The sequence below is a fragment of the Phocoena sinus genome, chromosome X (assembly GCF_008692025.1).
Source record: "Phocoena sinus isolate mPhoSin1 chromosome X, mPhoSin1.pri, whole genome shotgun sequence".
NCBI classification, from domain to species: Eukaryota; Metazoa; Chordata; class Mammalia; order Artiodactyla; family Phocoenidae; genus Phocoena; species Phocoena sinus.
Window position 1 is genome coordinate 9,819,949 of NC_045784.1, and position 26,153 is coordinate 9,846,101.

Consider the following 26,153-nt stretch of genomic DNA (forward strand, 5'->3'; position numbering starts at 1 on the left):
CCTGCAGCAGGAGTAGATGTGCTTTGATAAATTAGGATTTTTTTTTTAAATTTCTGGCTCCTGGGCTCAAAGTATTTTAATTTCCAGAGCCTCTGTATCTTCATCTCTAAATGAGAACAATAACACCGAATCCCTAACATACCTGAAGGGGAGTACATGACAAATATTGGGTGTGAAGTGCTTTACACAGTTCCTAGCATACAGTAGGTGTGAAATAAATGATCACTGGTTGTCCCCATGTAGATCCTGACCATGCATCTTGAAACCTTCTGATAAAAGCAGTCCAAGCCATGTGACTCCAGGTAGCCAAGCAAGCTATTTCTCCCCTTCCCCAATTTTCTTTTCTGTCCCCTCTTTTCTTCAAGGAAAAGCAGAGTCCTCCCGCCCCTGCAGAGTTGTCCGTGGATGTTGAAAGGTTACCATAGACATCAGTAGGCCTGGAAACAGATGGGGTAATCTGGGAAGACTTGAAAGGAGCGATTCCTGGAGAGTGTCCGGAAGAAAGAGGCTGGGGTATCATTTGTTGTGGAAGAAGAGGGTGCAGGAAGTGTTAGGTGAATGACATTGAACAAAGCAGCTTGATTAATATAGGGGAGTCATCCACTGGATGGGTAAGCAGCTTTGAGTCTCTAGGAGAAACCCATGTCATTTGAGGTCCGGTCCAGTTTCTGTATCTTCTGGATGAGAATACAGGTGGCAAGAGGTGGAAGGGGCTTGCCCAGGCCACTCACAGCCAGCTAGGGCATCCTCTACTAAAATGCCTGAGTCCCAGGTGCTTCCACAGAGTGACAATCCCAGACAGGCAGGGATTCTTTTCTTTGTTCACTAGTGTATCCATATAGACTAGAACAGTCTTTGATGCATAGTAGGGCATTGTCAAGCATTTGTTTAACGAAGTCCAGTGGTCTTTAAAACTGAAATATAAACGGAGTATCCCCTACTGGGAGAAGAATATTGGGAATCTTATTTGAATCTGAGATGCTATTGGAAATTTTGAGAAGGGAAATGGTGTGATCAACATAATACCTCAGTAAGATGGTTCAAGATTGCTTCCAAATAGACCAAGGAGAAAGGAAACAAGAGGCATTCTATTTCTTTTTTTTAATCTTTAAACATGTAAACCTTTATTTCATTCATTTGGCTGTTCCATGAACCTTCACTGAGGAACTACCAGGGGGAAGTCACACTGTGAAACATCAGGCCTTTATCAGTTTGGCCAAGTAGGAAAGGCAAAGGATAGAAGTCCAAAGACCTGCTCTTAAGTCCCTGATAGCTCATTTAAGAGCCATGCGACTTCACATCACAACCTCTTTTTTAAAACTTTTTTAAAAAATTTATTTATTGATTCATTTATTTTTGGCTGCATTGGGTCTTTGTTGCTGCACGTGGGCTTTCTCTAGTTGTGGCGAGCGGGGGCTACTCTTCCTTGCCGTGCGCGGGCTTCTCATTGTGGTGGCTTCTCGTTGTGGAGCACGGGCTTCAGTTGTGGCACGCAGGCTCAGTAGTTGTGGCTCGCGGGCTCTAGAGCGCAGGCTCAGCAGTTGTGCACGGGCTTAGTTGCTCCGCGGCATGTGGGATCTTCCTGGACCAGGGCTTAAACCTGTGTCCCCTGTATTGGCAGGCGGATTCTTAACCAGTGCGCCACCAGGGAAGTCCCACAACCTCTTGAGTCTCACTTTATTCATCTGCGGGTTGCGGAGGGCCGTGGCGGCCCGTTTCAATGAGCCTCAGTGCTCGTCCGACTCCTCACGCTGCTTCCCCTGCCACTGCCATCTCGAGGCATTCTATTTCTTGATTAAAAAGTCATTTTCCCCAAATACGGTTATTGAATGAATTTAATTTTTACCTTTTTTAAAACCATTTTTTAAATTGAAGTATAGTTCATTTACAATGTTGTGTTAGTTTCAGGTGTACAGCAAAGTGATTCAGTTACATATATATAAATATGTATATGTGTATATATAATCTTTTTCAGATTCTTCCATTATAGGTTATTATTGAATGAATTTTTAAATTTTATTTATTTTATTTATTTATTTTTGGCTGCATTGGGTCTTCGTTGCTGTACGTGGGCTGACTCTAGTTGCGGCGAGCGGGGGCTACTCTTCGTTGCGGTGTGCGGGCTTCTCATCACGGTGGCTTCTCTTTGTTGCGGAGCTCGGGCTCTAGGTGCACGGACTACAGTAGTTGTGGCTCACGGGCTCTAGAGCGCAGGCTCAGTAGTTGTGGCGCACCGGCTTAGTTGCTCTGCAGCATGTGGGATCTTCCCGGACCAGGGCTCAAACCCGTGTCCCCTGCACTGGCAGGTGGATTCTTAAGCACTGCGCCACCAGGGAAGTCCCTGAATGAATTAATTTGAAAAACTGTTCATGCCCTGGTTGTCGTGAAAAACATAAGCTTCTCGTTACCATCTCACATGGCAAAGTCAGCCATCTCCATGGAGTCCGAGATAGGAATTTAACTTCTCTCGCCGTTGATTGCAACAAGCTGCTCTTCAGCCTTGCCTTCTGAAATGCTCAGTTTCAAACAACAGTTGCACATACTGGCCTTGGCACACTAACTGTCCTCGAGCACCCAGTATCCGTGTCTGCCCTTGGGACCCGGCATTTATAGTTCCCTGTGGGGAATATTCTCAGTCAGTGCTAAAAACACAGGGCACAATGATGGAAGTGAAGGCAACAGCCATTTCAACAAGATAGAGAAGATGCCCTTAGAAAAATGGATGTAAAATCTAGATACTTCCTGGCCAGGAACAAGAGGTGGGGAAAGAATCTCGCAATCACCCCACCTCCTACATAGCTGTGCGACTAGGTGGATGAAAATTATTAAAGCCAAAGCGATGGCCAAGTAGTACTTCTGTCACTTGCTTCTTTAAATTATTTTCTCTCCCTTTCCTCCCTCAATCCCTGCTCTCATCCACCCACTAGGATCTTTTTTTTTTTTCTTTTCTTTTTTTTGGCAGTCTTTAAGGAAAAGCAGTTAAAAGAAAAAGAACTGGAATTTGCATAACACCTTTCTTCCAAGATACTAAAAGCAGTTCCCCCATCTATAATTTGTCCTCACAACAGTCCTCTGAACAGACCTATTATGATTATTACCGTTATGATTATTATTATTTCCATTTTGCAATCACATCATTTGCTGCTGGGACTTTTGGCTACCACCTCATTTTTTGAACAATCTCATGCCCCTCAGCCTATGTATAAAAAAGGTTTCAACTGCCACCTCCCATTTATGATTGTGCCACGTATTCCATCACAGTCTCTGGCCCTTTGTTTAATTTTATCATTTAAAAATATATTAAATTCTTGTATTGAGCGAGCACCGCAGAACTGGTGAGCAGAAGGTGGAGTCAGCGCTGAAAGAGAGCAGAATCAAACATAAATATCTTCGGAACTAAGAGGGAAATGGAAAGCAGCTCTCAAGGCAAACTGACTTGAATTGCATAAGAATGTGATTTTTTTTTCAAGAATTGTCTCGGGATATGAAGTACACTTTCTAACAGCTTCAACTTGGCAGATGACACTACCTGTCTCTTTCTAGTCTCTTCCAAGCTTGCAGCCTCCAAATTTGTGTTGGCTTCAAATTTTTTAATGTTTTCAAAGTGTTTCCAGCTTCCCGAATTCCTCTGATCATCTTACATAACCCATGACAGCAGCGCCTCCATGGCAATGACCCCAAGATGGCATAATGCACTGGTAAATGGTCTCTTGTAATTTTCCCAACAGTCTGTTCCTTCCATGGCCCAGCCCCCAATTTATTTTTAACATGGAGAGATTTCATTTAGCAAACCAGATGTTGAGTCTGATATTTTCCCCCTCTTTCTTCGTCTCTTACTCATATTCATTGTCCCATCAAACTCTCATTGTTCTCTCTACATAATAGCTGTCATACTATTAGACAGAGGCTATATCAGTCAGCTATTGCTTCATAACAAATAACCACAAGATCTCAATGTCTTATAACAACAAACATTCCTATTTTTTTATCGTGGTAAAATATATATAATGTAAAATTTGCCACATTAACCACTTTTAAGTGTACAATTCAGAGGTATTCATTATTCTCACAGCGTTGTGTAACCATCACTACTACTCATTTCCAAAACTTTCATCACCCCAAACAGAAACTCTGGACCCGTTAGGCAAAAACTCTCCATTCCTCTCTACTCTTAGCCCCTGGTCACCTCAATCTACTTTCTGCCAGTATGAAACTGCCTATTCCAGATATTTCATAAAAGTGGAATCATATAATATTTGTCCTTTGTATCTGGAAATAAGCATTTCTTTCTCATGCATCTGAAAACTGGTTGGGGAGGGCCTGCCTGGAAGAGGCAGGATCAGTTCAGGACTACACCGCAAGTCTCTCATCCCCTTTGGACCGGGGGCTAGCTTGGGTATGGCATGCACATGGCAATGGAGAGCATGAGTGGGCAAGAAGGAACACGCAAGGCCTCTAAAAGTGTAGGCTCTGACCTGGCACTCTGTACCTCCTTCTATTGGCCAAAGCTAGGCATTGGCCAAGCCCCAAGTCTAGGGTCAGGGAAGTAAATGCTACCACTTTCCAGCCATGTGACTTTATTAAAAGTGCTGTAACCTTTCTGAGCCTCATTTCCTTATCAGCAAAATGAGGATAATAGTATTACCTAGCTCCTAGGGTGTTGTGATTATTACTGAGTTGCTCTACATTTGCAATATAAAATTGCAAGCAATATTATTGTCATTCTTAAAACATGAAGAATAGAAAAGCAACAAAATCCAATAAACCTTTGTTCTCTAAGTTAGACGAGGATGCTGGACACCTTCATGGAACTCAAAATTGGATTTAGAATTGCAAACTAAGGCTTATTGGAATTTGATGAAGCAGTAGCAATCATTTTATCCATTGGTTTTCCTATTGCTTTTAGCAGTAGAACCCTTTCTTCAACAGAAACCTAACCCACAGTCCCCATACATAAAGCAGTGGAGGATTTCCGGTTGAAAAGACACAGGAGTATCCAGAGCTCTTCCCACTGACACGTGTCCCTGTCTCAGAAGGATTGCATGGAGCACAGTTTAGAAACCACTACTTTAGTCCAAGCTCCCTCCTCTTCCAGATGAAAGAAGTGAAGCCCAGTGGGGTGATGCGATTTGCCCCAAATCATATGAGAAATAGAAGCTTCTTATAAGTACTAATAATACCCATCACCCTCAGAAGCATTACCAGGGCTGCTGAAATGCCACTCTGGTGCCTTCTAAGTTCTGTGCTTGTAGATCCGTATCAGAATTTCCACAGAACAGCTTAACAATTAAGGACATTGGATTTAGAATCTATGTTCTGGTTCTGCCAGTTACTGAGAGTGTGAACTGGGACCTTTTAAGTGATCTCTCTGAACCTCAGTTTTCTCGTCTCTAAAATGGACATGACAACACCTTCTTTACTGGGTTATTGGGAAGCTTGAATTAGGGAACACAAGTAACATAAGTAGTACAATGTTTGGCATGTGGTAATCATTTAGGACATATTAGCTCTTAATTTAGTTCTTATTTTATGATTGTTGGTGTTATCCAAAGTTTTTGCCAGTTTTCTATGCACTTGGGCACAGTGAATACATTTGGGGAAATACTGAAACAGTATTACTTACAATCTTTAGAAACCATATTATTTTAGAAAAATATAGTATTTCTTAATTTGAGGGGTAAACTAGAAAAAATTGTTTTCAAGAGACTGGGCTGCTGCAAGGTTTGTACAATGTAATTTCTTGTCCCTGGACACCATTTCTATCTGTTTGCCTTCCAACAATCGGATCCAGCTGGCCAAACTGCCCCCTTCCTTTAGAATAAGGTAGGCAGCATGCTAAAATTTTGGAGGAGGATCATCTTGGTAGTCCTTGGGGAAATATCTATAGATAAGCATCTAGAAGAGCATTGTCCAACAGATAATTCTGCAGTGATGGAATATGATAGCCTGTAGTTGGGGTAATTGAGCACTTAAAATGTGGCTCGTGTAACAGAAGAATTGGATTTTAATTTTATTTTATTTTATTTAGTGAATTTAAATGTAAATAGCCATTGGTTTAGAGAGTTCTTCACATGTTCTGAGCCAGCTAGAGTGCTTTTGAAAATTTTGGTATTGGACTCTTCAAATAACACATCCATGAAGATATAGACAGGCAGGAATAGGATGGGAAGAATGCTTTCATACTGGAAGCAAGTCAAGCAGCCAGAAATGAATGAGAGGATGTAGATTAACCCTTTCCTTTCCAAAGACGTCATGGTGAGCTGTTACCAACCTCTCACCAGGACTTTGGGACTCCCAATACTTTTAATAGAGTTTGTACTATTTAGCCTGGGCCTGTTGCAGGTTGCATGCTTGTGCCTTCTTGCACCCCTCACTCAGCTGACAAAGCTTTAACTACTTCTTAAGTAACTTTAAGACATTCTTCTCCAAACCCTCCTTTGTGAGACATAAATTGATCGCCTATTCAAAGTGATGGCTTTCAGTCATACTGGCACTTTCTCCACATGCCCTCAAGAGTATGTGTGTAGATGACAGCATGTATTCATGGATTGCAGCTTGTTCCAATAGCCGGCAGAATAGAAGGAGCTCAGTCAGACGCTGAGAAAGAGTAAAAGAATAAGATAAAGGAAGACTATTAGAACCAATAGAATTAAAGAGATACAGATATCACGAGATCTGGAAGGAATGATGTAGCCACATAAAACAGGGTGTTGGCCTGAACACATGCATACCCTATGACCCGGCAGTTCCACTCCCAGGAATATGCCAAACAATAATGCATACACATATTCACCAAAAGACACATACAAGACTGATGTTAATGGCAATGCAATTCTTTACAGCCTCCAATTGAAAATCACCCAAATGTCCATCAGTGGTAAAACGGATGAGGAAATTGTGGTACATTCACACAGTGGCACATGACGACTTGGATGTATCTCGGACACAACGCTGAGTAAAAGAAGAAAGGAAAATAAATAGTTTACGCTATGTGATTATATTAATATAAGTTCCCAGTGGGGATCGAACTATCCTATGGTGTTAGAAGCCAGGATAGTGGTTATCCTTGGGGGCAGGGGGTATTACATCTTATGTAGCCCAGGGTTTCTCAGTCTCAGCATTACTGACATTTGCGCAGAAAATGTTTTGGGGGTCTGTCCTGTGCGTTGTAGGATATTTAGCAGCATCCCTGCCCTCTACCCACTAGATGCCAGTAACAGCCACCCTCCAATTGTGACAACCAAAAATGTCTCCAGACATTGCTAAATATCCCCTACGGGGCAAAATCATTCCGCATTGAAAATCACTGCTGTATCCCAAATGCCTTTCACCTGCTAGATACTCAATAAATACTTATTGAAGGAATGTATGAGGCAAGAGCTGTTTAGTGTCACACAGGTGTATAAAATAATTTAGTTTTTATCTCAAGAGTTCCTGCTGCCCTTTATGAATCTTAAATATAAGTACCAGTTTCACCCATTAGTTAAAGAGTAAGTAATTCAAAGGCCAGAGGCAATATTCATTCAGCACAAAAATGAATTAAATGGACCAAAAATTAGGTCAAACCAAAACCAAATATTATATGCCAATAAAACTCTCTTAGTAGCAGTTTCTAAATCAGAGTGCCTAACCTGAAATTTTACTACAAAGGTTTAAAAATACAATAAAATAAAGGGCTTGAAATGAGACACTTTCATTAAAATGTTAATTTTGATAATCACTGCATCATTTATATGGATTTTAACCAAATAGCTTAATATTCTTCACAAAGAAAACCACAGCCTAAGCCTTAAATGCATTCAGTAAAATGTGCATTAGACTTTTCAAAGAATTTTGGTCTCTCCCTAGGTTTATATTCAAGTCATTGGTTGTATGTAAGCTATTTAATTCTACACCTAAAATTACAATGTGCTTTAATCCTTCCTCTACAAAGTTCAAATACATACCCCCGAAGGCACCGCCAGTTGTGCTCTTAACATTCTTCTTTGTAGTGAAGCATTTTTGGTCCAAGACTCTGAGCAGGTCTTTAGGTCTTTTCCTCTCCCTTAAGTTTGTAGTTCTTTTCCCCGCCACCCCAATCTCCAAAAGCCCATAATTAATGTTACAACTGTGCTAGCCCCACCTCTGGCAGTTAGAGCGTCCTTTTCCACACTTCCACATGTCTGTATGACAGGTATTTTTTTTAAGTGTGGGTATCCATTCCAGTATCCTGGGGAATCATAAGGTTGGATACTTTCCCTTCCTCGATAAGGGAGACGTGTTCAATTTCAAAACCATTTGACTCCTTTGATTGCCTGTTTTTAAAAAACATAATTTTCAGACTCTTTACGGACAGAGGATGTTCCAGTTTTCTACTGCCACCCAACAAATGTCATGGCTTAACAAAATAGTTTCTTATATCACAATGCTGTGGGTTGACTGGACTCATTCACATGGTTCTCACTGCTTTCGCTCATGTGGCTGCAGTTCAGTGACAGCTGGAGCTGGAGCCGTATAAAGACTTATTTGGACTGGATATCCAAGGTGGCTTTTTCACGCGTGTGTTGTCGCCTGGACTTAGACAGCTGACCCCACTGCAGCTGGCCAGGCGAGTCTCCCTCTCCCCATGCTGCTTCTCCACAGGGCCAGCTTCCTCACAACATGGTGGTCACAGGGTTGTTGGACTTAAATGGCAGCTGGCTTCTTGCAGAGTGAATGTTCCAAGATAACCGTGTGGACACTGCAAAGCTTCTAGATTTCTTCTAACCAAGGCCTGGAAGTCATGCAGTGTCACTTCTACAATATTCTATTTGTCAAAAGTAAGTCACAGAACTAGTCCAGATTCAGGAGGAGAAGACTACACAAAGATGTGAGTACCAAAAGGTATATAATTCATTGAGGACCATCTTTGGAGCCTGTGTATCACAGATGGGAAAAGATGAACCATATGATCATACAGTTGTTTAGGGTGAACTCTTTAACATATTACTTAGTAAGTAATAAATTCTCCTTTCCTTAAATTCTCATCATTTTCTCTTTGGCTACCAAACTTGTCTCACTTCAGATCTGTTAGTATTTGCTTAACATATTTAGGTGCGTATATATTTATGATTATTATATCTTCTTAATGAATTGACCCTTTTATCATTATAGTAACCGTCTTTGTTTCTTGTTACCATTTTGGCCTTAAAGTCTGTTTTGTCTGATATGAGTATACCTACCCTGCTCTCTTTTGGTTTCTATTTGCACGGAATATCATTTTCCCTTCCTTTACTTTGAGCCTATGTGTGTCCTTCAAGCTGAAGTTCATCTCTTACAGGCAGCATATAACTGCATCAGCAGTATCACCCCTCGCTCAAGGGGAAAATGGTAGTGGGAGAGACCTCGTCTGTCCAATAGGTAGAAGGCAAGCCAGTGCTCCTAGACAAGTGAATTCTTTTTTTTTTTTTTTAAACATCTTTATTGGGGTATAATTGCTTTACAATGGTGTGTTAGTTTCTGCTTTATAACAAAGTGAATCAGCTATACATCAAGTGAATTCTTTGATTCACCTCCTCTGTCTTTTGCCCTGATGACTATGGTGGCTTCGTTATGCCCATTTTCTTTCTCAGCATCCCTTGAACCTAAGTGAAAAATGACAAATAACCCTGTTCCTCTTCTTTGCAGTTATGGAAGCAAAGCAAGGTTCAGCAACAATGGGGAGAGTGCTAATGTTTCATAAAGTCCATGGCAGATCACACTTAGCCTTAATGTGTTGACCTTGTTTGCATGCTTGATTGTTTGTTAGCTGTTTCCATTCTCTCCGGCTGATGGCTTCAGTACCTGTTAGGAATCGATACAGTGGATAATTGCAGTCACTGTTTAGAACAGTGGAAAGGTCAACTGTATTAAACCTACATTTCAAGTAGTCCTGTGGTGACTTTTCTAAAAAGGAGGGGCAACATTCTTTCCTCCAGCTTTGCCAGCAATTGGCTAGGCTGACTTTATATTATTTCTAGGCACCAGAAATCTCTGTGTTCTTTTCACATCTCCAGGTTCAGGTAGGAAGAGAAAATAGAAGGCGTCCCAATGGCTTCATAATACCTTACGATTGAAGAAAGGTTCTTCTGAGCAAAGAGTCCTTGGATAAATGCTGTTAATCTGTTCTTATTTACATAAACAATGGCTGTCCACCAGCAGAGAGTTTAAGGGCTGAAATGCACTAGCTTTCAGAAAAGAATATTCTTCTAATCTCTTCTAATCTCTTTGAAGAACTCTGAAGTTCAGGTAGAAGAAAGACCCTTACGTGTGCACGCATTTGCCTTAGAAGTGGGAGTTCAAACACCCTTTCACGGTGCCTTACCACCTTTCTTTCCAAATAAAAATACCACACATCAGTCTTTCGAGTTATGTTAGGATGTCATTTTATAGTTCACAAAAGTCTTTCATATATCGCCCTAAATTACCTCTTTATTTTGCCTTTTAAAAGCCTAACCTTTCAGCCTTCATGAATTGATTCCTTCTACTTGTGAAGTTTAAAATCATTTTGTTAACTTGTTTGGACTTTTTTTAAAGCAAGACTCTTGAATTTTGACATAAAATATATTCTTTTTATTTTAGTGTTTTTTTGTTAATGCTTCATTTTGTTCTGTTTTCCCAGTCTCTAAGGAAATCTCATTGCTCTTCACAACGTAAATTCATATTGATCTCTGAGTTAGGGGAATCTGTTTAGTCGGTCTAGAAGGGAAGTATACAATAGCGCATGCCAATGTGATTATGTATTGCAATATTAAGATCATGTAAAGGGCTCCCCTGATGGCGCAGTGGTTAAGAATCTGCCTGCCAATGCAGGAGACATGGGTTCGAGCCCTCATCCGGGAAGATCCCACGTGCTGCGGAGCAGCTAAGGCCTGTGTGCCACAAGTACTGAGCCTGCGCTCTAGAGCCCGCGTGCCACGAATACTGAGCCTGTGTGCCACAACTACTGAAGCCCGTGCTCCTCAACAAGAGAAGCCACCGCAATGAGAAGCCCGTGCACCGCAACGAGGAGTAGCCCCCACTAGCCGCAACTAGAGAAAGCCCACATGCAGCAATGAAGACCCAATGCAGCTAAAAATAAATAAATTTATTTTTTGAAAAAAAGATCATGTAAATATGAAGTGGGAAGACCAGTTTAAGAAAGGTGCCAAGCTATCCTGCTCTAAAAGAAAGCAAACACCAACTTTAGCTTCATTGTTGAAAGGGATTTTAATACTGAAAGCCTCGTTAGAATCTGAGGTTATTCTTTTGCTACAACAGAATCCCATCCAATGAAATTGTAAAATGGGATGTGGTGCCGAAGAATGCCCTGCAAGCCCTGATGCTGAGTGTCCCAAACATGTTTCAAGGGACTTACCATCAAAAAATAAAAGACTTTTGTTAAATGAATGAAGAGAGAGGAATTAAAGGCAAATTTGATAGGAGTGGTTTAGGGTAGGTTAGACTGTATCTTCCTCTGCAGGTCAGCACTGTGATACAGGGATTAAAATGATGTTTTTCTCAAATTCAACCATTTAAAAAATATTGGCACTCTAATTTGAAATTACTCTTTAGAAGCAGAAAATTCACTTGGCATTTATTATGAAATAATACTTCTCTAAATGTGCTTCCAACTGGATTTTTTTTTCAAGCCCCTAGCTGTTTTCAGCCTTCATAAAAAGAAGTTATCTGATGACTTGAATGTGCCATCTTTCATTCTGAAGTCTGATCTTCCTGCTGAGGCTATTTGTAAATGGCTTAGGTCTTCTTTTTTTCTTCCTAGGATCTTAGGGTTAGGAATTCTAAGGAATCCAAGTCATTATGGAGTTAATTGTTCTCCTCTGGCAGGTTATAATTAAATAATTATAGGCGAGAGAAAACGGAAGAAAAGCATATCCCCAGTCCTAATGTTAAATAACATTGGAATGTTTTATTTCACTTCAGATAACTTCATTTACTCCTTAAGTGGTAAAATTAAAATCAATACAGGTTATGTTTCAGGCAAGTTACAGGGAATTAGTATAGACACAAAGAATTTAAATGCTGTAAATATAATAGACGTATTTTGAAAAATGGTTCCCATTTTCAAATTAACAAGGTATACTGTTCAATACTTCTTCCTGACATTCTTGACAGAAAACAGTTCTGTGTAAGGTGAAGTCATGGGTGGACACTACTTTTGAGATACTTGTAGGTTAATTGGCTGTGACTCTTTCCTTGTTGGTGTGGCACACAGAATCTAAGATGGCCCCATGGATGGTCCCTGCCTCCTGCTGTTCATAACTTTGTGTATTTCCTTCTCTTTTAATATGGGTGGGACCTGTGACTTGCTTCTAAGCAACAGAATATGGCAAAGGTGATGGAATATCACTTCCATGATTATGATTGTGTTACCTAAGATTATACCTTCCATCTTGCCAAAGGAGTCCCTCTCCTTTGATCGTTTTTTGAAGCAAGTTGCCATGTTGAGGGGGCACATGTGGCAAGGAACTGAGGATGACCTCTAGCCACCTGCCAGCAAGGAACTGAGGCCCTTGGTCCAGCAATCCCCAAAGGAATTTAATCCTGCCAAAACCCACAGGAAATGGATCCTTCCCAGCTGAGCTTTCAGATGAGCCCTGGGCAACACTTGATTGTGGTCTCATCAGAGGACTTGAAAAAGATGACCAAGTTAAATCATACTCATCTGTCTGCTTCATAGAAAGTGTGGGATAAGAAATGTGTGTTGTTTTAAGCTGCTAAGTTTATGGTAATTTGTTATGCAGCACTAGATAACTAAAGAAGCTAGCTTCTGTGATAGGACAGAGTAATGATCCCCTAAAGACGTCCACATCCTAATCCCCAGAGCCTGTAACTTTGCAGGTGTGATTCAGTTAAGGATGGAGCAATTTTCCTGGATTGTCCAGGTGGACCCAGTGTAATCACAAGGGCCCATATAGGTGAAAGAGGAAGGCAGGAGAGTCAGGGAGAAATTTGAAGATGCTACTTTGCCTGGGTTTTGAAGATGGAGGAAGGGGCCATGAAACAAGGAATACAGGAAGTCTTCAGAATCTGGAAAGGGTTCCAGAATAAATGCAGCCCTATTGACACCTTGATTTTAGCCTACAGAGGCCCGTTTCAGACTTTTGACCACCAGACTTGTAAGATAACAAATCTGTGCTGTTTTAAGCCACTAAGTTGTGGTAATTTATTACAGCAACAGTAGGAAGCTAATGCAGTCTATGCTTATTTTGTTAGCATCTAAGATGAATAATGAGTCCTCCTCCAGGGGCTTGTCTGCTCCTAACAGACTGCACTGGAGCTATGAATATTTTCTTCTTTTTCCAGAAATGAATAAATAAATACGGTGCCGTTGAGCATTGCTGTAGGGAAAATGAGAATTTTTTCCACAGCCTTGTGGGCACATCCATCCTACCACCTCATACCCCTCATTCTTGCATTTACCTTTTCACCGTTTTTTCTTCAGGTTCTAAGCACGGACTGTCTTAGTCAAGGATCGTTTGGACTCAAATAATGTGATCTATTCAAGTCAGTTTAAGTAAAGAGAAATTGGGGATAAGTGTAGCAAGTAGGTCTCAGAGGATGGAATCGTAAAGCAACTGTTCTTTTCCCCCATTGCCCGTTCAGAAGAGCTCTCCAGGGCCAGGTCTTCATTAAAATCTCAGGCAGGTCTGCAAATGTATTGAGCAGGTTCAGAAAATTTCTCCAGTCACTTGGACACTTGTAATCACAACAACCTGTAATCTGTAATTAAAATGTTCAATTGTCATGTAATAGTCAAAACTGCCAACTCCACAGAATTTCTCCCTTGCCCCTATTTCCGGCATGGGAAGCCTGCGCTGGGTTAAGGGGCATTCCCCAACATTCTTCTCTAGCTTTGGCTTCTTCCACGTTGAAATGAGGCCAGGACAGTGAGGTAAAAAGCAGGAAAGTTCTCACTCGATTGGCACTAAGGTAATCCGACATTGGTTTCCTCTGTCCATGGAAGATCGTGTAGGTTGACTCGTGGACACATTTGTAGATTTCTGGAAGACTTCTCTGTTGAGTTGTTCCAACTGCAGTTCCCTTGAGTCAGATGGTACCCAACGGCTGGCTGTGTCCAGCACTCCTTAGCTTCTACATCTTTCTACTAAGGCCCTCCTGCCCCTGGAAGAAGCTCAGTTGAGCAATGCCTTTATTAAATGACCCCAGGGCACCATTTCTGCCGTGTCTTCCAGATATCGTCCACAGGAATTGCACACTTAAGGCCCGTCTCAGTGGAAGGGTAATAATTTTGCAAATACAGCCTCTGCTCTTTGGGCATGTGCTGCTTCCTCAGGCCTCTCCCTGTTACCATTTTTAAAAATTAAGTCATGATTAAGACCCCAAGATGAATAAGAGTCCCAAACTGTGGTTTTTAATACCTCCTTTGAAAGTATGCAGCACCCTGTTTTGGCATGTGGGGGTGATTGGCATGAGGCCTCAGCTGAATCTGCCCCATCATCGTAGCACCCTGTAACATATGAACACATGTAGCTTCTATCTTTTTTCCCTTCTAGGATTGGAATCCTAAGGGACCCAAAGCATCATGGCATTAATTCTCCTTGTCTGGCAAGTAATAATTAAGTACTTGTAGATGAGGGAAAAGAGAGATAAAAGCCCATTCCCAGAACTGATGATACATATCATACTGAGATATTTTACATTAGCTGTTTTACTGATGTAAAATGGTGAGCAACCAGCCCTCAGGAATGGTGGGAACCAGGCCTGCTCAGGGGACCCCTGGGTTCTGTAACCTTTATTCTTTCTTATTCAGTCATGAGTGTGACTCGGCTCCCAACTCTCTTTGTCTGTGTCTCTTAGTTCTGATTCTGGAGAGAGGACATTTGATGGCCTCATTCCAACACTCGGGTCCAATCAGCTGTGCCCTGACGATGAGTTCTGGGCCCATTGCCTGCCGCTGAGGGCTCTGGGGGCAGACTTGGGTAGAGCAGGCCAGGCAGGACAAACAGGCCCACACCACGGCTGCCACACTCTGATTTCTCCTGCCGCATCTTTCCACGACACTCCATCCATACATTCACGTGCCCACCCTCCTAGTGCTGGCACCGGCCTTGCCTCCAGTGCTTCACTTCCATGCATTCCACGGCAGGGAACATCCTCACCCGCATTCCCTTAAAGGCTAGTGGCAGAATTTCTTTGTGATATAAACCAGAGTGGAGTGGCCGGGTCATAGTGCTCGTGACGCCGAAGTTTGCCTAAGGGTGCCAGATTGCTCCCCAGAACTGCTACACGGGGCTCCGTGGCCACCAGCAAAGCAAGATCATTCATCCCAGCCACTGGGAATTCTCATTTGATTACACTGTTGCTCTATTAGTCCTTCTAACGGGAACACTGTCTGCCACTCCGATTATTGGGGCTTTCCGCCAGCCCTTGGCAACTAAGAATTGATGGGATCAGACAGACCCTCCCCACCATCGCCATCAGTTCTGATTCGATTCTTCCTCCAGTTCTTGAATTCTAGTCCTCTTTCTCCTCTCCATTGATTTCTCTTCTTCGCTGCCCCGACCGACTCCTTCCATCAGGGGCCACCCCTACCGCCGCTGGGGCAAGTCACATCGTCCTCCCCAGGCAATGGGCTTATAGTAAGGGGCTGAAGAGCACTTAATGCTAGAAATGCAATTTGTCGTGGCTTCTCCAAGAGAACAGCACTGCTACAGATCCCCTTCGCTTTAGTCATTTGGGCAGGAAATCACAAAAGCAGGTAATTAATTACCTCCTACAGTAAAAAAAGTCAGCTCCACCTCAAGAAAATGGCAAGTGACCTTTCTCCTACTCAGGATAAAAAAGGAACAAAGGAAGGAAGGAAGAAAAACTATTATAACCCATAATATGGTCTTTCCCCAAGGGTTCCAGTTATTTGAAAGGTTTGGGTTACTTGGGGGAAATTAAATAAACCATTGTATTACATTGTTCTGCTTTTGGCCACACAGTGTTCCCTATGGTGAACAATATTTCCCAATGAGCGCCCATCTGAAATGTTTATCGGCCCAAGGTCGTAGGCATTGTTACTGCACCCTTAGAAAGCCACATGGTATGGGAAGTCACATTTACTGGGATACTGTTTTTACATAAGAAACCTACAGTGACATTTTTCTTTCATGATGCTAAGAAGATACTGACATTCAATGAATTGATAGAATTTTTAAAACTCTATCCCCTTCCAGAAAATTACACAGACATTTTAAGCAGCTAAAGGAAAATCGGAAGGGGAGAACCCATTTTGAGAGACTGAGTTGATGCTTTTAAAATCCAATCTTCCCTCAGCGATTTTTATTTTAGGGCTCTGCTGTTTGGTGTTGCAGATAATATCACCCAATATAAACCGAATAGGAAGCTTTCCACTGGCTGAACATTTGATTCCAGTTTTCTCTGTGGTCTGAAAGCCCACTTGTGAGCCCTTTGATTCTCTGCCCTGGGAGCCCAAGGAACATTCGCCAACATCACACATTTTGTTTTAAAAGAGCACCGTCACGGATAGAGTCCAGGCTCTGCGCATATCATAAATATTTTGTTTTCTTTCTTACAGAAGCTGCAAAGAATCGATACTCCTCGCTGTCATTCAGCCTTACCCTGTAAGTGTCCTGTGAGTAAAAGTGCATCTATAAAAAGATATGGGTTACAATAGACTTTCACACACCATCTCGCACTTCCAGTCTCCCCCTCCCATTCCACTCCAGTGACTAACAGCAGAGAGAAATAACATGCATTCACAGGACCAGTTCCAAAATCTTGGTTATTTGTATTTTGTACTCCATGACAGCAGATCCTTCATTGGACAGAAAAGAAAGTGGTGAATTTCCTAAATAACTTGAAAATCAACTTTTCAGTCCCATGTGCCTCTCACATCTAGAAATGACACAAAACTCAAGAATTTCCTTGTGATTCTTAAGTTTCCAGCTTAAGCATCACAAGTCTAAAGGGAATATCTAATTGTAGGAAGTTGAAGCATGGTTGTTTCTCTTACCCCCATTTAAATAATTTGGTGGAGACATTGGACGTTTCAGCGGCCTTGTCAGGAAGGTGGGGAGTGATTAAAATCGTACTGCTTTCAGTTCCCATGATTCTTTTAAAAACAACTTTATCATGGTGTAATTCACATATCGTAAAATTCACCCATTTCAAGTGTACAATTCCGTGATCTTTATAAAGTCTACTGAGGTATGCAACCATCACCACCATCCAGTTTGAGAACACGTCCATCACCCCAGCTGGATTCCTCATTTCCATTTACAATGAATCCCTTTTCCTACCCTCAGTCCCAAGCAGCCACTAATTTACTATTTATTTCTTTCTATAGATTTGCCATTGCTTGTGAATTTCATACATGGTCAGTGAACTAAAAAATACCAAGGCAAATTCCTTCAGACTTTTCCCCAAACGTTTACTGTCAATATCTTGTGTGGCCTTCACATGGAGCGGCAGAGATTCCAACCTACTTAGGCTTTTATTTTCTTCCCCATAGAGATTTCTACATCAATTCAGAGGTTCTGGCATTTGCCGGTCTCCATCTTGTGACCAAACTCTTCATCTCCCCTGTCCTGGAATTTTCCTTCTAAGCACTATGGGCTAGTCATTTTAGGCAGGAAAAAAATATGTATTCAAGTTTGTGATAAGATCACAAATTGAACTAACCAAGACCACAAGTTATGCCATGTAGGGTCATTACTACATATGTTAAAAGCACGGTTTAATATTGAATGTTACTTTTAGTCCCAGCTCTTTGACACAGCTACACACGCACACACACACATTTGGATTTGAAATCTCAGGAGACAGCAGGAGGTAAAAGAAGCAAGACTTGAGATCTAGTTCCCAACAGTATAAAAGGCGACTCCCACACCTGCTCTGGACCCCAGTTTCCTCATCGGTGTAAGGAGAAGGTCAGGTGGCATCCCGTCCAAGGGCCTTCCTGCTTCACCACCTCGTGACCTGGCGATTCTTTCCATATGAAGTACAGCTCATCTGATTTTAGATTGTTTCATTTAACCCAGTTGTCACTCACACCTCCTTCAAATCTATGCACACTTCTTCATTTCTTTGCAGTGAACAAATGCATTTGGGTAAAGCCAATGTGAATGTCTAACATACGCAAGTGATGGACCAACTATAAATTCCTGGCGGAACTACAAGCTTGCATTGTCTTTCCTGAATTCTCTCTTCCTACTTTATAACCTATTAGTAATGCAAGATCAGAACCATTTTACTCCAGACCAGGTTATTTTTCCAATGTGGGGTCGCATGTTACCCCCAAACAGTAAACTTAGAGGAGTTTTGCATTTAAGTTAAGGGTTTTGTCTTGTTGCTTTGCTTGCTTTTTTTGCCATTTGAGTCTGCATGACTTGTTATTCATATGAATACTCATTACTGTCCGTGAATCATGGAACTTCCTCTTAACAGACAACCTGGAATTTTCTAGGAGTTCAGCTGACTCCTGCTGTTGTGCTATATTGAAAGTCAACGTTCAGGAGTGTTGCTTGTTCTTATGGCCAACGGTTGCACCTCTGTTCCCCAGAGTCACTGTCTCCCAACCAGTGATGAATTCTCAACTTTGACCAGCCCGCCTTCCTGAAATGCCCATCACATACTCCACCCGCACATACTCCACCCGCCACCTCCTCGGCTCACCAAATCCTTCTCACCTTTCAAGTCTCAGCACAAATTCTGAATGCTACCCCAGAGTTTCTCAACGTCAGCACTGTTGGGCTGGAGAATTCTCTGTTGGGAGGTGTGTTTAGCAGCATCCCTGTCCTCTACCACTAGATGCCGGTAGCATCCTATCCCAAGTGGTGACAACCAAAATGTCTCCAGACACTGTCAGATGTTCCCTGGGGACCAAAATCACCCCCACTTGGGAACCAGTGTCCCACACCTAAAGTCTTCCCTTCTTGATCCAGTCCAAAGTGACCTTTTCGTCCTCTGAATTATAAGAGTTGAAACCCCAAAGTTACTTAAATAGATACATTAAATGGAGAGAGGGGTGCACATGGGAAAAGAGACTGTGAAGTTTTACTTATATTTTTGTGTTTGGATTTTCCTACAAGCAAATGGCTTTTTTTAAAGGTTTTATGTATTTGGTGAACATTCTCTTGGCAACCAGAACGGACATACAGAAACAGAGGACCCACCAGACCAAAAGAAAGTCTATAAATTCTACTTTTATTACAGACAATAGCATTCAGCATTTTAATTTCTTTGCAGCTTACTGGTCAGCATTTTTTTATGTTGTGTTTCTTCTGCATAATAAGATCTGGTCAAGACAGAGAGCCAGTGTTTACAGCTTTTTGCCATACTCCACGTGTCCCCAGGGCACCCCAACATGACCCAGCCACAGAAATCAGTCTCCAGTGAGGCCCAGGTCAAGGGAGCTTGGGAGAAAAGTCTTAGGATTCCCAAAATTCTTTGATAAGAAATAATTCTTAACAGGTTTTTGCCTTCTTATTTCAAGTATTATGGAGGACTCTCTCTCCACCATTTTTACTTTATTTCTTAGAGAAAAATTGTGGAAGTGCAGAAGGAAACACAGAAGCAGAAAAATATGTGTTGGCAATACTTATCCTCAGAGACAACCAGTGTAAACATTTTGGCCTATTTCTTTCCAGTCTTTTTGTTCTAATGCCTTGTCAGCAGTTGAGATCATATTACATGTACACTTCTATTCTGCATCTTTTACTTAGTATATCAGGCATTTTCCCGTGTCATCAAGGATTCTATATAAGCATTATATACATGGCTGTAAAACATTACATTGAACCAAGATTTCCTTAATTAACACCCATCATTAAGCCCACTGTCTCTAATGTGTTTCTATTATAAATAATTCTGCAGAGAACATCTTTGTGTATAAATCTTTATCTGTATTTAATAGCTTTTCCTCAGGATTGAATTTTAGAAGAGGAATTTTTGGGTTACTCGTGGATTTTATTTGTTTTTTTCTGACACACCATCTTCTTCCCTTATGCTGTTACTTTTTTTTTTTTTTTTTTTTTTTTTTTTTTGCGGTACGCGGGCCTCTCACTGTTGTGGCCTCTCCCGTTGTGGAGCACAGGCTCTGGACGCGCAGGCTCAGCGGCCATGGCTCACGAGCCCAGCCGCTCCGCAGCATGTGGGATCTTCCCGGACCAGGGCACGAACCCGCATCCCCCGCATCGGCAGGCGGACTCTCAACCACCGTGCCACCAGGGAAGCCCTACTGTTACCATTTTTATTCCAGATCTTTCTTGGCCAGCTGCTCCCCTCTTTCCTTTCCATAGTTCCCAAGTCTAGAACTTTCAGAGCTTTCCAGTCCAACATTACCTGAGACAGAGAGTATTTAAAGAGTCTCTGTAACCTCTCCTCATACAACCCCAAGTCAGTGGGACTTGGGCTAAGTCACTTTCAGTTCTGACATCCCTGAGCTACCATGATTCACCTTCCCTCAGGTTTCTTCTAGGCCAAAAACTTGAGAGACCTGCTTGCCTGCCTCTCACTTCCTGCCTACCTTTCACTGTGTTCCACATACCTGAGGGAGGTCACACACCTCCTCATGGAAGCTCCAGCATAATAGATATTGTCAGAACCCAGAACATATCCCCTTGGCATGTGTCATGCTGAGCATGCCGGCCCAATTTCCAACTGAGAGCACCAGTGATTCCTTGCCTGTGGGTTATTTCTGGCCACAGGGCCATGCTCATGGAGCAGGCCAGAAGTGCTCTTTGAGCACTCCACTAGGAATTCTCACTCTCAGAAGAGCAGCCACTTCATCACTGATTGACAGGAGCTGGTGGATAAATACCCCAGCTCCCTCTCTCCTCAGTCAGTGTAACTCTGAGGCATACAGCCTGCCTTGTTTTCCAGACATTCCCAGCAGGGTTAAACGCCAGTTGCTCACAGTGGTGCCTGACTTAACAATGAATGCTTCATTGGCTTCCTCACCCGCCCTGTCTCCCTTCCCCTGTTCACCTACCCATGCTCCCTGGGAGCATCTCCCAAATCAGCTACCTGCTTGTGAATCCTGGTCTTAGGGTCTGCTTTGGGGGAAGTCCAAACTAAGTCATCCGGTGATAACTGTGGGCTAGTTAGTCCTCACTAAGTATGTACTCAGTGCCTACTGTACAAGTGTCCTTTAGAGCTACAGGCTTGGCAAATTCAAGACCTTACACTTAGCTTCAGAAATTTATCTCTTTTTTTTAACATCTTTATTAGAGTGTAATTGCTTTACAATGGTGTGTTAGTTTCTGCTTTATAACAAAGTGAATCAGTTATACAATATACATATTTCCCCATATCTCTTCCCTCTTGCATCTCCCTCCCTCCCACCCTCCCTATCCAACCCCTCTAGGTGGTCACAAAGCGCCCAGCTGATCTCCCTGTGCTATGCGGCTGCTTCCCATTAGCTATCTATTTTACGTTTGATAGTGTATATATGTCCATGCCACTCTCTCACTTTGTCCCAGCTTACCCTTCCCCCTCCCCGTGTCCTCAAGTCCATTCTCTAGTAGGTCTGCGTCTTTATTCCCATCTTGCCCCTAGGTTCTTCATGACCATTTTTTTTTTTTTAAGATTCCATATATATGTGTTAGCGTACGGTATTTGTTTTTCTCTTTCTGACTTACTTCACTCTGTATGACAGACTCTAGGTCCATCCACCTCACTACAAATAACTCAATTTCGTTTCTTTTTATGGCTGAGTAATATTCCATTGTATACATGTGCCACATCTTCTTTATCCATTCATCTGTTGATGGACACTTAGGTTGCTTCCATGTCCTGGCTATTGTAAATAGAGCTGCAGTGAACATTTTGGTACATGACTGTTTTTGAATTATGGTTTTCTCAGGGTATATGCCCAGTAATGGGATTGCTGGGTCGTATGGTAGCATATACCCTGAGAAATTTATCTTATGTCTGTAGTTTTGTTTCAAACTAAGTTATAATGACTTCTAAGAGCATCAGGAGCATGTCAGCCATCTATCGTGGCCATCTTAGCAACAGCAAATTTGGAAAGAGGTGTAAATTTGGAAAAAGGTGATTAGAGGCCTTTTAATCTTAAAATTAATTAACAGCCGGAAAATCTGATTATTCGAAATAGTAATTATTTGTCATTTCCACCACAGGATATGAAGTGCTTGTGATCAGCACCTATTGGTCGGCAGGTTGCCAGGAATTAACGTATCAGGTTTTTGGGTGGTGCACATTGTATAATTTTTAGCGACAGAGAGATCTGAGTCAAAACTGCAGTCATGACTGGTTTGCATACCCCATGTACCAGAGGTAACTCCAGCCAGTGGAAGAAGCCATTACTTTACTGATTCTAATTCAGTAACCTTCAGACTTGTAGAGCTAATGTTTTTATCATCAAAAAGTAATTTTTAAAATGTATGTCCATTATATGAAATAGTCACAAATCCAGAACAAGAAAAATGCAACTTGTATGGATTCTTGGATTCTTATCCCAGGTCTGTTGACTTCAAAATATGTATAAAATAATATTTACTTAACTACCTTGGCTATCTCATTTTCTTTCTGGTTTTCCTAGATTACCAGGTTTGTCATTAGGGCATGGGAAATAAATTCAGGAATGAGGCTCCAAGAAGCAGGCATGCAATAGCTACAGAGAGAAGAGACAAGCATCCCCAGCTTGACCAGTTCTGCTCTATGGGACCACTTTAGGGGCAAATAACCCTCTGTACTTCCATAGGAACATCACTGCATCCTGAGATTATACATCAAATGAGATGCATAGAAACTACATTCTGTTAAATATATTTTTTATTGAGGCAAGGAATTATGTAACATTTTAGAAAAATAAGGTAAAATACCACATTTAAAAATTCAGATGCATAGAGGAATGAACCTCAGTATCTGGCACACTGAACACATGTGAAATACATCATTCCCAGACAACGCTGGGGAAGTGGGGTGTTACTGCATTCAAATATCTCATCTAATTAGCAGTGTCTGTTCTGGGTAGCTTTATTACAGCCGCTTCACTTGAGCTAAACGCATTATGCCAACGTAAATAGCCCCTGCTTAAAATCATTACGGGAGAATAATGTTTTCCCTTCAGCTAAAAAATGGCATATCAAAAGCAAATGAACTCCCTACTGTATGATTTGCTCATTCATCATGACTAAGCTTGGCCTGTAATTACGGTACTGAAGAGAACATCCCTGTCCCATGACTTCAGCTTTGTAGTAGGACTTTTAAAAGTCACATTGAGCATGTTCAAAGCTATTCTTTGGAGGAGCCATTCAGAGTTTTTCTGGATTTTTGTTTCATTTTGTTTTTAAAGGGCAGCCGTTCTCTTAGAACATCTTGCATAAGTGGAAGAATTGAAACTCTGGAGGCCAAAGCATCCATCTATGCTGCCCTTAAGACACAGGGGAACTTTTGAAATAACAGGATTTTCTGAGCATTAAGGCAGAACTCCACCCAGGAATACACATCCACATGTTTTATCATGTGTTTTTCCAACAATGATTGTTTTATTATAACACATAACGTAAATCTACCATTTTAACCGTTTTTAAGTGTGCAGTTCTATGGCATTAAGTACATTCAGAATCCTATGCAACTATTGCCACTATCAAGTTCCAGGACATTTTCATCACCCCAAAAGGAAACCCCATACCCATTAGTCACTCCACATTCTCCTCACTGCCGTCCCCAGCCCCTGGCAACCACTAATCTGCTTTCTGTCTCTATTCCATAGAGACAGAATCTTCCTATTCTGCACATTTCGTAGAAGTGGAATCGAATCATACAATGTGTGGCCTTTTGTGTCTGGTTTCTTTCACTTATCATGATGCTTTCGAGGTTCATCCATGTTGTAGCGTGTATCAGAACTTCATTCCTTTTGTGGCTGAATAGTATTCCATTGTACGGCTAGACCACATTTAACTTATCCATTCCATCATATTGTTTTTAAATTGATCTCCAGTATACTTGTATTTGACAAAGATGGGAATCCTTTTATTGTTTTCATTTTACTTGAAATTCAAAGTATGGGACACCCTAACTGGCTTCTGTGCTTTGAGATTAATGCAATACACAGGAGGATGACCCTCTGTGTTGACTCTAGAGTCAATTACTAGAATTCTTTACACAACAGCCTCAATCTCTTAGAACTGTATAGTATGAAAAACGTTAGGCTGAACCGTGTGCCGTTTCCAATATTTGACCATTTTAATCTATAAAATTGCAGTTGTATGATTCAAGCTAAATATTTACCTCTGTATTAGGTTCAATAGAGAATGCATTTCTTTTTCAAAATAAACAGATGGTGCCTGCAACATGGTAGGGAGCTCACCTACCACATGAGTTCCCTTCCCCTCACAGGCTTTGTTAAAACAGTGCAGTGAGGCTGATTCTCAGATGAAGGCAGTTGACCAAGATCACAGCCTCTAAGCAGGTTTTATCATTGTCCTTCCCATTTCTGAGGGAGACCAACTGAATCCCTCAGCCCCTGTTTCCAATGAAAGACAGTACAGAGGGCCTAGAAGATGAGGCAGAACATGAAGTCGACCTTTTTTTTTGATATTATTTCTTATTTATTTATTTATTTTATTGAAGTATAGTCGATTTACAGGGTTGGGTTAATTACTGCCGTGCAGCAAAGCGATTCAGTTGACTTGCACTTCTAAGTCAAGATCTCCTCTCTACCTTTCACTTCTAAGGTTATAGGATCACAGGTTACCAGTAAGAGGCTGAAACTCAAGTTTTGGGCTCATAAAGCGTGGGAGCTTTTGCACGTGTGCGTGTGTGTCCCCTTACCTGCTCACGTGCCCATACACCATTAATGTGAGTAACAGTAGGATTATCAGTCATTTTAGAACTATCAGTGGCTCTTCTCCACCTTGTTAAAATACATAACTAATGAGCAACTTGTCATAAACCCACCATGAGATTTGGCTACCACCTAACCTTCTGCATGGTACTCAAAGCTCCGTGTTGGAAGCAGGATTTATGTACTTCCACAACTGTCATTTTAAAAGGTCTTTGGAAATGTGCTCAGTAAGAACATGGAACATGCTGTCTATAGTTCTGGTCTGGTGGCTAAATCAAACTTATTGCTTGATGAACATATCAGGGTTTCAACTGCATCCATAATTTGTATTTAGTCCTTGAATTGGGCACGCACCAAACACTTTTTAGCAAAACTGTTAAATATCTGGGAGGATAAAGATAGGAAACAACTCTTACAAGGTTGGCCTTACATTACCAATAATCAGATCAAATGTTTTCTTATTTTCTAGTCTCCCAAATCAGCATTTATTAGTGCTGCAAAAAAGGCAAGGTTAAAGTCCAATCCAGTCAAAGTGCGATTCTCCGAGGAGGTCATCATCAACGGCCAAGTGTCGGTGAGTTGACAGACACCCGCTGGTGACTCAGAGAGAGGCCTTGAGGTGTAGGGGCTTTGCACTAAGCAGAGCCAGCCACCCCGCTGGAATGATCAGTTCAGAATTGGTTGTTGGATTTCACAGGGGTGTCGAATCTCAGGATTGTAGACGGCTTGAGAGATCGCCAGGCTGTGCCAGCTGTATTCCTTCTTACAAACCCAGAATACATAGTAGTCCGGTATTTCCTTGAATGCTTCCAGAGTTAGAGACTTCACTACTTTACAAAGGAGTTCGTTTGATTTGAGATCACTTGACATTGCCTCATGTTGAGTAGAATATGCCTCTTTGAAGCTTGCACCTATTTCTCCCCATTCTGCCAACTATGCATTCTTCCATGTAACAGCCCATTCTATATTTTGAGAAGGGTTTCCCCTGAGGTTTTCCTTATCCAAAATAAAATGTCTCTGTTCTTTCAACTAATCAAAATGGAAAGAAGTTAAAATGATGGGAAAAGTTTCCTATGTGCAACCAGGAGTGAAGAAGTACTGCCCACACCTCCATCAATAGGTCTTGATAGGAATCATGATTACTCAGGCACATAATTGATCTTCAAAATGAATGATGCAAACACTGATAGGATGCTTATTTTCAATTTTCCCCCAAAATATAGCCTAGTGTTTTTGGTTGTCAGCAAGCTACCGTCCAGGGTGCTCATATTTTTTGGACCTTTGAAATGCCACCTTTTGTTGTCGAGGTTTTGTTGTTTAAATAAACTCAAAGGGATAAAAATCTCATCCATGATATACTTGCTAAGGGCCA

At 41.6% G+C, this 26,153-nt stretch overlaps 1 protein-coding gene across 1 annotated transcript in view; it reads left to right on the forward strand.

Moving 5' to 3' along the window:
- The window catches only part of FRMPD4 (FERM and PDZ domain containing 4), a 182,009-nt gene that overhangs the window by 117,363 nt on the left and 38,493 nt on the right, over positions 1-26,153 (forward strand). Inside the window, exons 4-5 of the mRNA XM_032619955.1 lie at positions 16,544-16,589; positions 25,251-25,355. Of these exons, the coding sequence (XP_032475846.1) occupies positions 16,544-16,589; positions 25,251-25,355 (151 nt within the window). The remainder of the gene's footprint in view (positions 1-16,543; positions 16,590-25,250; positions 25,356-26,153) is intronic.